Genomic DNA, 12,076 nt, shown 5'->3' with positions numbered 1-12,076 from the left:
ATATCAACAGAAGCTGGCCATATAAATTCCTTTTTTCACACAGCAGATCTAAACAGTAAACAGATATTAACCCAAATGCTAGGTCTTTTTCATTTAATTCCTCAATCTGTTACTAAACTGTTCCTTGAAGACACAGCTAAATAAAGCTCTAAGTAAACAGTTGAGGAAAAAAAAACCGCTTTGGGAGGTTTGCCACTTTACTCTATTACTAGTAATGTCTTCATTATTTATATATATAGGCACTGGTTTCCAGCCACTGAAGCTCAATCTAGATAATTAAACATTTATACCATCCCCTGCTGTGCCATAATGTCTAACTGTGTCCAAAGAGTCCTAGGTGTGCTGTTACACACCTGGGACTGAAATAAGGAATTTGCTTAGCTACCTTTGATAAAGGTCTACACCTGGAACTTAATAGCACATGATATGTTTCTGAATATTGCAACAGGTGGCAAATATAACTTACTGCTCAAGAACTGTTTCATCTTCTGGTTCCAGAATTGCTATTTGCAATTGCTATTGCTCTATTAATTTGAAAAAAAAGGAAAGTTTATTGATGTGATACAAATTGCGTAGCTATTGCACTGTTTTCATACACATTTTAAGATAAGATTATTTTAGGATAGCTTGAAGAAGAATTTCAATGAAAAATGGATCTATCTTGTACAATTTGAAATTAAAATATAAATTTCTAGTGCTATCGACATAGTAAAAATAGCTAGCAAAATGAAAATTAGTCCCTCTAATTCCACCAGACTCTCTCTAAATCAATTTTAATGCTTTTCAGAAATTCAGTACTACCTAAAATGAAACCAACTACTTCTAATTTCTGTACTGTAAAATTGCAACACTATAGTGTACAGGTAAAGGACAAGGTTTATAGGAGGAACTCGTGTCTTTTACATCGACTAGTATGGGCGAAAAATACAATACAAGCTTTTGGGCATATAAACCCTTGCTCATCTAATACAGAAGTACATATATGATTGTAAAAAGGTTTTCAGACTCACTCTTCTAGTCAGTTTTCTGTTCTTTCTTAACAAAGAAACGTATCTGAGTGTGTTCTTTAAGCATGGAGCATAGCTAACAAAAGCAAAGTCCCCATGTAGTCATCAAAAGCAAAATCCCCATGTAGTCATTAGATTTAACTAGCTAAGACCATTCTGAAGCTACATCATATCAAGAAGTTGTTTGATTTTTATTTTCCATTTAACTTTCAAAGAGAAGCTGGAAAAGGAAATTGGCAGTTCCTAGGACCACATTCCCCTTTCCTTGAACACTGTGGAGAGTAAGTCATTGATCTGTGCATGAGAAAATGGGCCAATGGACATTGTGGTGAAGAAAAAAAAAAAAGAAAGATGAATTCTCATTCCTTTTCTATGTCTTCCAACATCTCCAACACCTCAGAGAAGTTAATATGAAGTTGGACTACAGCGTAGTGCAACCTCCCTGTTCTCTGACTGTGATGGCCAACACAAAGTTATCTTAGTATGAGAGCAAGGCCATAGAAGTTAACAGTACATGGGGTCAATCTAGGGAAAACATTTGTATGCTAATTTAATCATCACTGTGTACGGTCTTCATCAGGGTTTCAGGCAAGTTTAAATCTGCTATTTACAGATTTAAAGACCTATATATATTGACTACTTTCTATTATGTTACATCATGACAGTCTTGAAAATACTGAAAATAAAGCTAGGCAACACATTTTTGAGTAGGGGATGTGATTTGATTATAGGGTAATTTTGACAGGAGAAAAGAAGAAACTTAGTATTTAAATATGTTTGGCAATCCAATTCTAACCAAGATATTCGTTCACTTTCTGCAGCTGGAGGTGCATTCTGTTAGTGATGAAGGAAATAAGAGTGAGGTTTGAACACAGTAAGATAATGGAGAGCAGCTTAGACAAATGGATACATGAGAAACAGGATCAGAGAACAGACTAGGACAAGTGGCCCAAGACAGGAAGGTCTAAGTTGCCAACTCTCCAAATGACTTTTAGAGATCCCAATCTGAAAGACAATACTCAAGAGCTGAGGAAAATCATTAAGCTTCCCTAAGAGAAGAGATGTCTCAGAAAACAATCCTGTACAATAGCAGGTACAGGAAGCTTTTGTCAGAGGTATTGTAAGTAAAGGAAATATTCTATTGTTTTTGTAAGTCTTTTTATAAAAAAGGGGTTTTTTCCAAATTTCAGTGATATGGAAATTAACATATTTCTTTGTTAAATAAAAAACACACATCCTTTAGAGCATGTAAAGCCCATGAAAATCTTGATGAGACTCAGACTGTGTTTCTTCATAAGACACAAAATCAGCTTGAGTCAAGTTTCAAGAACAGGGTAAGAGTTTAGAGACATTTTCCAACAGTAAGAAGGCAGGGGTAGGAGAAGTAACCTATGGTTTCTACAAATCTTTGTCGCATTTGTTAAAATTCAGGTGAGAAAGCTGTCAGACACTGTGGAGGTACAGACCTACCACACAGATGGCTTAGAAACAATAAGGCTCTTGGTTGGGCCCAGGACCTGTTCAGAATAGCAAAAGTAAAATGAGAAAAAAATTCTCTCTTTTTTAACAGTGAATTTTCCACAAAATTGACAGAAACGTTATCATCAACGCTTAGGTGTCTCCTGACTGGAATAATAATATTGATTACTTTGGAACATAGTGAAGGAAAAATGGGGAATAGGAAGTTTTAACTGCAGTAAGATAAAAGGATGGCGAATAATGTCCTATGATAACTGGTTTTTATCTCTTCTACTGTAATTTTATATAGAATTGTTTTATGAGACAATTTGCTAAAAACAACTGCCATTTTCTGAACTCCGTCATGGAATATCCAAAATTATTAAACTTTGATTCAATGACTAAAATTAAAATTAATTTCCCAAAGTCAGTCAAGTTATTAGGGAAATTAACCTAGAAAGATATTCAGTAAGGACATTCAATTTTGAATTTGCTTAAAGGAGTTTTTGAGATGGCTTTATTAAAACAAAATATTCTGGAAGTTCTTAGAGTTGGTGAAGATTGGAGAATTGATTTTTAAAAAGCTGTTTGTCTTTGTCTAAAGTATTTCAAAATGCATAACACTAGAAAGGTAGAATACTTACTTCAAGGAAAGTGTCAAATGTTTTATTTACTTGCACAAGAAATAAAGGCAGAACAAAAAAGAAGTTCCCTAGCATTGCTCCTCAGGTTTATCCTTTATAGAATTATAAACCATTCTGGTGAAGGCTTTGACCTGTAGCAGTTTAAAGCAGGTTAGCTAAAAACAAGTTCCTGAATCCACTAAAAGAGATAAAAGAACACAGAAAGTATCAGAACCTCTGACGGTCAGGCCACTGCTGCATTCATGTCATTTCAAAACTTGTCACTTGAAAACAAACAATTAAAAAACATGAAATGGTGTATCTAAATCTCAAATGTCCATAAGAAAACACTGTACAGGAATTTTATCAGTTTGAACAATAAAGATAATGACTGGCAAGTGAAGGAACCAGGTTCTCTCCCCTCAGCTGTTTCAAAAACTTCTTAGGTTGCTTATTTATGCTTCCTCCAGAATATCAGTGGTTACTTTAAAGTCATGGCCTCCAAGCAAAGGTACAAAGTGTATAATTTAATTTAAATCTCATTTAAATTTGGGATAAAATGCAGTCAAAATTAAAATATTCTACTACTTTTTTATTTCCTACTATTTGCAATGAAGATATACTTTTGCAAAATCTATATCACACTTCCTAGTTCCTCATCTGTCTAATCACACCTTCCATGATTTTCAATTATATGTTCACTACTCTAGCCAATGGTGTTGCTCATTTTAATAAAGTCATTTGATTATTTATTCAATTGTCAAAATCTAAGTAAAAGGGCGATGATCCTATGTATCTTCATTTTTTGAAATCATCTTCATTTCTATCAGCCTTAATTGACTCTGGTTTCTCAATGAAACCTCTACCTCACAGGTACATTTTGACTGAATAATAGTAAGAGAATTGCAGGAAATGCTTTAAAATGTACATTTGTTTCTGAAAGAAAAAAATTCCAGAAGATGGAAACAATTTTAATTAAAAAAAAAAAATCAACTGTTTCCTTCTCAGAGATGATCTTACTCTTTTAATCTAATGAAGGTGTGAGATATTCATGAGCCATTACCATGTTTTGTGTGGGAAAAGGCACCGTGAGCTGTATACCCTGAAGTGGTATTAGTGTCAAAGAATCATAGAATGGTTTGTGTTGGAATGGACCTTTAAAACTCATCTAGTCCAATCCCCTGCCATGGGGAGGGACATCTTCAACTAGATCATGTTGCTCAGAGCCCCATCCCGTCACCTCTCTGGGTAACCTCTTCCGGTGTTTTACCTCCCTCATTGTAAAAACCTTCTCTCTTATATGTAATATAAATCAACTCTCGTTCAGTTGAAAACCATTATTCTTCGTCCTATTGCAGCAGGCCCTGCTAAAATGTTTGTCTTTCTTATAGACCCCCTTTAGGTACTGGAAGGCTGCTCTAAGGTGTCCCCAGAATCTTCTCTTCTCCAGGCTGAACAGCCCCAACTCTGTTAGCCTTTCCTTATAAGATACTTGCTCCAGTGGCCCTCCTCAGGACATGCTCCAACAGGTCCATGTCCTTCTTGCACTGAGGACCCCAGAGCTGGATGCAGCACTCCAGAATATAGTGTAGCAGAAGGACATGTAATATAAATTCCCTTCTGTGCATGTTTAAGAGCACAATTACAACATACAACACAGTCAGGATTCATGTTCTAACTCCATTCCCCACCACCGTATACAGCACCAGTAGACTACTGTATGATAGTTCCAATCATTCAACACATGTGCAGTCCCAGCTTTTTCCTACAATCTTAATCTTTATCAAAAGATGTAGCAAGATTTCTACAGGGAACACACAAAAATATGTTTCTAACTCTTCACAGAACTGATTCTTTGAATACATCTCATTTTCCAAATGCATGTTTTTTAATTGGATCAATATACTACCAACAGTCACCAAAGTATCCACAGATTTATCCAGGAGCATTTTCTATTGAACTTGCTGTTCTATGGTTACAAAATATGTAACAGGTCCCTTAAGAAACACTGGAATCCACACCTTCTACACTAACACCGGAAAATGAAGGATAAACAGTAATATTAAGGAATCTCTAGGTGAGTTAATCTAAGGGTAAATGCTATATCCCACCAAATTAAAAACATACTGTTTATATTGAAGTACCTGTTTTGATGGCATCTGCATTCAATACACCAGGGCTTTTAACCTTACAGTTAGCACTAAAATATCAAGAATAATACCACTACTATCCCTTCTTCACAATCTTTGTAGTTGAGAAAAAGTTGACCTAAAATACTTACTGTTTTTTCTGCCTTCATAACTTCTAAAACATCTAATTCAAAATCAGCAGAAATAGATATTATGTAAAGCAACTTGAGCCACTGTCCTTATTTATGGAAAAAACCTATCTAGTCAACTAGGTAGGGAAATTCCTGTCCCTTTCCTCCTTAACATACATACATGGTAAAACTAGACAATAATATAACTTTATTACTGTGACCTTCACACTTTTCTTTTTTTATTTATTATTTTCCAAGTGAATTTAGGATTTGACACTGCTCCAATATAGATGAGTACCATGCAGATATCAGTTGTTGGATTGACTGGGGGAATACTGTTGGTATACATCAATTACTTCCAAGATTATACTGAAAGGGTAAATTCTTCAAGGAGAAAATTGTTCCTTTTTTTCATCTTCTTTTTGTACTCTTCAGCTACCTTTGTATTCTGAAAACTGGTGCTACTTCACTGCTTCACAGCCTTTTAATTGTGAAAAACTCTGATGGCCCAGCCCAAAAGAAAACTATGTAACCCTCTAACATACTGGGCCATATGTGGCCCACCTCAAGTGCCACTTGCCCACTAGCAAGGATACATCCTAAATGGTAACAGCAGCAAGTGGCTTACAACTTCTGTGTGAAGCAAAGTATTTCTGAACCACACGTGCAAGTTAAATGTGAACCTTGACACTGCTATCAGCAAGAAAAAATTACATTTATTATAGCAAAAGGCTTTCTCTGTATACATGTATGTATATGAACACTAAAGAATTCCTTTACTTCACCTAATACAGGAACTTATTTGCCAAACACTACAGGGCAAGTTGCTTTTGCAATTTCAATTCTTTAGAATACAGTAGAGATTTTCATGGAAGAACAGATTTACACTAGCTTATGTAGTTTTCTCAATTCTGTTGTTTAAAAAAAATCACACAATTTAGTAAAATATTGAAACATATCCAGGCTTATTCTCAAATTCAGATTTATACTACCTTTTTCTAAACATTGCTAAAATAAAATCAGATTAAAATATTTACTCTAGGTGTAATATTATCAAGACAAACAGAATGTCAGTGACATGCGTAACATCTAACATTATTTCAACGTTATACTCAACACAATATGTGCACTACATTTTAGGAAAGCCTGCAAACCAGTTTAGAAAATAATTTACATCAGTGGATAACTGGTGTTGCTTGCATATTTCTAAATGTTTAGAAGAAACGTATTTTCTTAATATTTACTGGTATATGATTGTATTGTCATTGAAAATCAGAACTGAACTACCATGTCAAAATATTATGAGCTAAAATGTTGAGTGCATACAAATCAATGGTACAGAGAGTAAAAATTATTATGATTACTTTATGCCACTTCTACAAAAATACAAATTAATTTTATCACAAAAACATCTATTACACAAATGCTCATTTAATTTTTTTAAACTGTGCACATATCATATTGCAAAAGCAAAGGAAAAGTAGAGGCATGCTCACAAAAGCTGTAAACAGAGAGGAATATCATGCATACTGTTCACAACAACTCACAGATTATGAGTAAGTTATTTGAAAAACAGGTAAGCCTTTAATGCCACACATTGCTTTCATTTTAATGACAGTAATTCCCCTTGCCTTCAGTAAGAATTACACCTGTGTAAATGAAAGCAAATGTAGGCCAGGAAATGTCTACCATAAAAGAAAAGAACTTTAAACAGAAAAAAGGCTCTAACCACTTTGTCCTCCTGGAGTTCACATCCACGAAAGCAAGAAAGAAAGGACAGGAAAAAAAAAAAAGAAAAAAAACACAAAGAAGGAAAGAGTCACTTTCATTTTGAAAGCCAGCAGTAGTATCTATTAGTAAAATAAACAAATAAATAGCAAAAGAATTAATATATATCTTTCTTATTTTCCCCACTGGTGAAGTAGATCTAGTGAAAAATAAGTAATTTTAATAATTTTCATAATCTTTTCATGGGTGAAATTGAGACAATCTTATATATAAAAAATATTTATACAAAAAAAGTTTTGGGATTCATATCAGAATTATCTTAATAAAACAGGTGGGTCATCTAATCAAAAGGACGCAGCATTTTGCTCTACATTCCTTGGACCCCAGTATGGCAAATAATTAGCATTCATCAACACTTTGTCCTTGCAAAGAGTTCAGCAAAATTAAAAATGTTTGTTTACTACAGACAGATAAAGGGTGTGCATAATGGCATAACTGCATGTTAGCCACTCAACAGATCTTTAAAGTCCTGGAGTTCTAAAGCACAAAGAGACAGAATTTGTCACAAGCATCCACTGCATGTGCTGTCAGATCTATAATATTTATACTTTCTTTTTCATACTCATCGATATTAAACAAAAACATTCCCAAAAGTTATTTTCCTTGAAGGAATTGTCTTTTTAGCTCCTAAAATTGTAAATTAAATAATACTGTAGAAAACAAAAATATTCAAAATGTTTTCAGCCAAAACTAAACTCCGTTTTTGTGAATGAGCAATGGTGATTTTTATCTGGTACCTTAATTTCACATGCCAATACAGAGACTAAATCTGAGCATGGAATTAAGCATTGGCTTTGCTGGAAATACACCAAGAAAGGGTGACAACTTATTTTATAGCTTTGTTGTTTAGATACCTGTATGATATGTAACTTTATAACATGTAATTCTTATAGAAGGTTTAGGTTCCCTCCAATCCTAGAGTTACAAAGAAACAGGAGAGAATACAACAGAGGCCAAACAAGACAGTCAGGCAATAAAACATACAGTATACAAGGAGAAGCTGAGGGAGACAGGATTGTTCAGCCTAAAGAAGGCTGGGGTAGGGAAGGGTGTAGGAAGAGGGGAACTACTTGTATTCCTTAACTACTTAAAGGTTAGCTATAGGGAACACAAAGACAATCTTCTTGAAGATGCACAGTTAACAGACAAAATACAACAATCAAGGCATTGGATTGAACATAAAAAAAAAAAAAAAAAGAAAATCACAAGAGTCGTTAATCACTGAAATAGGTTGCCCGAAGAGGTTAGAGATTCTCCATCATAGAAGGGTTTTACAATTCAGTTGAACAAAGTCCTTAAAACCTGTGTGGAGTAGGAGATTGGTCTAGGTAACCTCCATAAGTCCCATCTGACCCAATTCTGTCATCCTATGGACAGTGGTAAAAGATTAAAGTATTTTCAAAGAACCTATGGGGTTTAACGGTATTCTCAGGTATACAATACTGTATCATCTACAATGATATAGTAAATATCATTGGAAACTAAATCACAGACTGTCTGTTATCACTCTGTGTGCATAAACACATTTATCTGCTCAGCACCAGGTGCTCTAATACTTTCCTAGCAGGACTTCCTGTCTCAGTGCAATAAGAGTGGTAGTAATGCTCAGAGATATTTTACATGGAAACATCTAGTGCCACAGTTTCTCATCCTCACCTCTGAAGAGATATACTCCACTATCCAAGAGGATTATAATCCTGTCATTCACACTTTGATCATAACAGTAACCAAGACTTGGTTCACACAACCAACCTACGTTGAATAACCTCCAGGATGAAGAATCTTTTCAGAGAAACAAGCTACAAAATATAAAGATATGTGAAGTTCAAGACAAGCCATCACACTTTACCAAACATCTAAGAATGCCTTCAGCCTCTCAGCTTCCTCCCCACACATTGTCAAACACTCTTGAGTTCATAGCAATACACTGCAAACAATGACATATCTGACTACATGAAAGACAATCTAGCCAGTCATTTCAATAGCAAAGACATAAGAGAAATTATTCAATTCTGTTCTCAAAGAACTGATGCTACAAAAGCAACAAGTCACTTAGATTTCAGCGGTATTTGTCCTGTTCCACATGAAAATGGAAGCGTATTTTAATAGTGGTTTTATGGAGAAAGGTCTTATCTCCATGAGTATTCAGACACACGTACTCAAAATAAATCTAGAATGAGTCAATATCTATAATTTATCCATTTTAAAAAACATCTTTTAGAAGGTCAATCTGGCATCTGACTGCATGAGTCAAAGCCACTCTTTAAGACAGTATTTTCCTCACCTTAAGTGCCTAAAATCATGAATCTCAGTGAAATTATGAGTTCTTCATTGTTTCAGTATCATAATAACCTCTAAGGTTTATGAAAGCATTGAAGTAGTGAAGAGTTAAAACACACATAACCTCTGTTGAAATTGAGACCATCATCTGCTGTTTAATGAGATTCAGAAGAGCTATCAAATGTAAATAGTTTCAAATAAATAAAATTAATAACAGAAATAGTTTGTGCAGTTGTCATTTGAAGGGAATGATGGTATCCACATAGTTTGTATTAAAATCACAGGGGTTTTTTGAGCAATCAAGAGAATCTGAGGTATCAATACAGAAATGCAGATTCTGAATATCAGTTCTGCTAGGTATCAGCTGGTAAGCAAAGTTTACAGACTGGAAAGGAGCAACATCTCCTGGCTGAAAATGGTAGTTGTGGCAAGATTTTTAGTCCTATTATTAAATTTGAAGTTTTTAACTGAAGTATTATACTGGGACAGTGTACTACTTCTGTACTGTCTTGGCAGAAGCAGGGTCAGCAGCTTGGCCAGGGCCAGGAGCAGAGCACAAAGGGTGGTGTGAGGCAGACCATGCTCCCAACCTGTAGGATTGTGTCCCACAGACTGCACCCAAGGGAAACAGGATAGGGCTCACAACTGTAACTAAGGTCAGCAAAGAATCCAGGTCCCCAGCAGGTCCATGGTGATGAGGGAGAGCTGAGGCAATTCAGGAAGCCAATGAGGCAATTCGGGAAGCCAAGCCTACAGCTTTGGCTCAGAAAGGGAACCAGATAGGCCAGCAGCATGGCTCAGGCAGGGACCAAGGCTCAGTGCCTGAGCAGCTCCAAGGCAAGGGATTGGAGTTCCCAAGAGGGCTTATTGCAGACCATCCTCACGCAGCTCTTTCCGCAAGGCTGATCCCAGGTTACTGCTGCACCACATCAGAGAAGCCAAACGCATTTAGGAAATGAGTGAGGAAAGCTACTAAGTACCATGAGGTATACCAGCTGAACTGTGGTCCTGATAAGTTTGGGTATAACTTTCAAAAGAATAAAGAGATTGATCACCTCAAATAAAATGGAGCTTATCACTGTTTAGAGATGTCTTAACAGTCATAGATATTCACTACTACATTAACATTGTTCCAATATAATCAGAACCAAATTTCAGATTGGAAGTCTTCAATATAGTACAAACTCTATTCTATTCATAGGGAGACTGAGATGGGAAACTAATCCTAATGGTAGGGATAACTTTTACACCCTCCAATTGTGAATTTACAACTTCTGAGTGAGAGGTTGTCTTTGGAATAATTTAGCAGCTGACCTTTCTTTTTTTCAGAGATACTTGTTCTGAGACACTCCAGAAAGACAAATATAGTTGTAGGTTATCAGATTTTAGAAGCATTACACAGACTAAACTGAATAGAAAAAAAACCCACACGTGGTTAGAGAAATCCTTTCCTCATGTTTGTAATGTCACCTGTCTCTTGCAGAGAAACGCAGAATCAAACCATGCCTTCTAAGGACCAACTTATTTGTAAGCAAATCATTGAGTTTTTCTCAAATCCTGGTGACTTTAAAAACCTGATTGTGACAGACTAATTCTTTGGTGCTTGACAATTCTCAACAGAATGAAATGGATTATGCATTAGCACAGGCACGCTAAAATTCTGTGTTGTGACTCCAGACAGATGGTCATATCACAAGTCCTGCAATTAGAAGAGAACTTCATGTTTTGCTGTAAATCAAACATAGCCCCAGAGAAATAATCAAAATGCAAAGCTTTCACTGAACCAGAGGGAGCTGAGAGAAGTTCCCTACTTATACCTAATGTGTTTCCCATGATGTTGCTGAATTCTATAAAACAACTGAAAATCTCTTACTTTCGTTCTTCAAAGACAAAAAAAGAAGGATGTTTCAGTGGCTGCAAGTGATAGCAGGTTGTCAAACACCCTGAAAGAAGGTTTTCAGCATGCATTTAATTAAGTCTTCAGACAAGTATTTTTTTCTTTCTGTACAAGTGAAATGTTGGTTTACTGAACTGGAATTCTGAGCCACTGATGTTCATATTCAGTGTTGTATCTATCTGGAAGCTGCATTTTTCCAATATTTTAGCATTTCAATTTCTCACCTGTATAAACCTCATTCTGCTGTCAGCTGCCTCACTCAATGTGCATTTCCCTATATAAATCAGCACAAAACAAAGAAAAACAACAGTAGTATATTTTATATATCAGTGGTACTCTTTTCACTAAGAAAAATTGCTTCTTGCTGCCATGTGATTTATTATTTCAGTTTTAATCAGTCTGAAATTGTTCATAAACATAAAACATGACAGTTCAAGGTTCCTTACTCCCTTCAAATTTCAGCCCCCATTCTGGTTGAATAGTCCATTCATTAACATAATAAGCTGTACAGAAGCAAAAGTGCCACCATTATCAGTTTTATTTGTTTGAACTAGAAGAAACTCCCACATGATGATAATTTTTCTACAGCTTGAACTGAATGCTAATGCCTATATATTTCAGGCACTGTAACTAAACTGAAAAAGGAATAAATCATCTAAACATTCTGAGAATCCTAATCTAATGCTCTGACAACATTCAAAACGTTTCCATGGCCAGCTCCTGCTCATTCATGACCATGAACCTTTGTAAGCAGTAGTCAGCG

The 12,076-nt window shown here is 35.5% G+C and overlaps 1 protein-coding gene across 39 annotated transcripts in view; it reads right to left on the bottom strand.

Moving 5' to 3' along the window:
- The window catches only part of RIMS2 (regulating synaptic membrane exocytosis 2), a 448,206-nt gene that overhangs the window by 344,676 nt on the left and 91,454 nt on the right, over positions 1 to 12,076 (bottom strand). For 29 of the 39 annotated variants that reach the window (XM_027657142.1, XM_027657165.1, XM_027657167.1 and 26 more), the window contains one exon: positions 7,078 to 7,089. The exons of the other annotated variants lie outside the window; for them this stretch is intronic. In XM_027657142.1, the coding sequence (XP_027512943.1) occupies positions 7,078 to 7,089 (12 nt within the window). The remainder of the gene's footprint in view (positions 1 to 7,077; positions 7,090 to 12,076) is intronic. 39 annotated transcript variants of the gene reach the window in all.

The sequence above is a fragment of the Corapipo altera genome, unplaced genomic scaffold (assembly GCF_003945725.1).
Source record: "Corapipo altera isolate COAL_440 unplaced genomic scaffold, ASM394572v1 52b, whole genome shotgun sequence".
Lineage (NCBI taxonomy): Eukaryota > Metazoa > Chordata > Aves > Passeriformes > Pipridae > Corapipo > Corapipo altera.
Note: the sequence above shows the minus strand (reverse complement) of the source record. Positions and strands in the feature narration are given on the sequence as shown.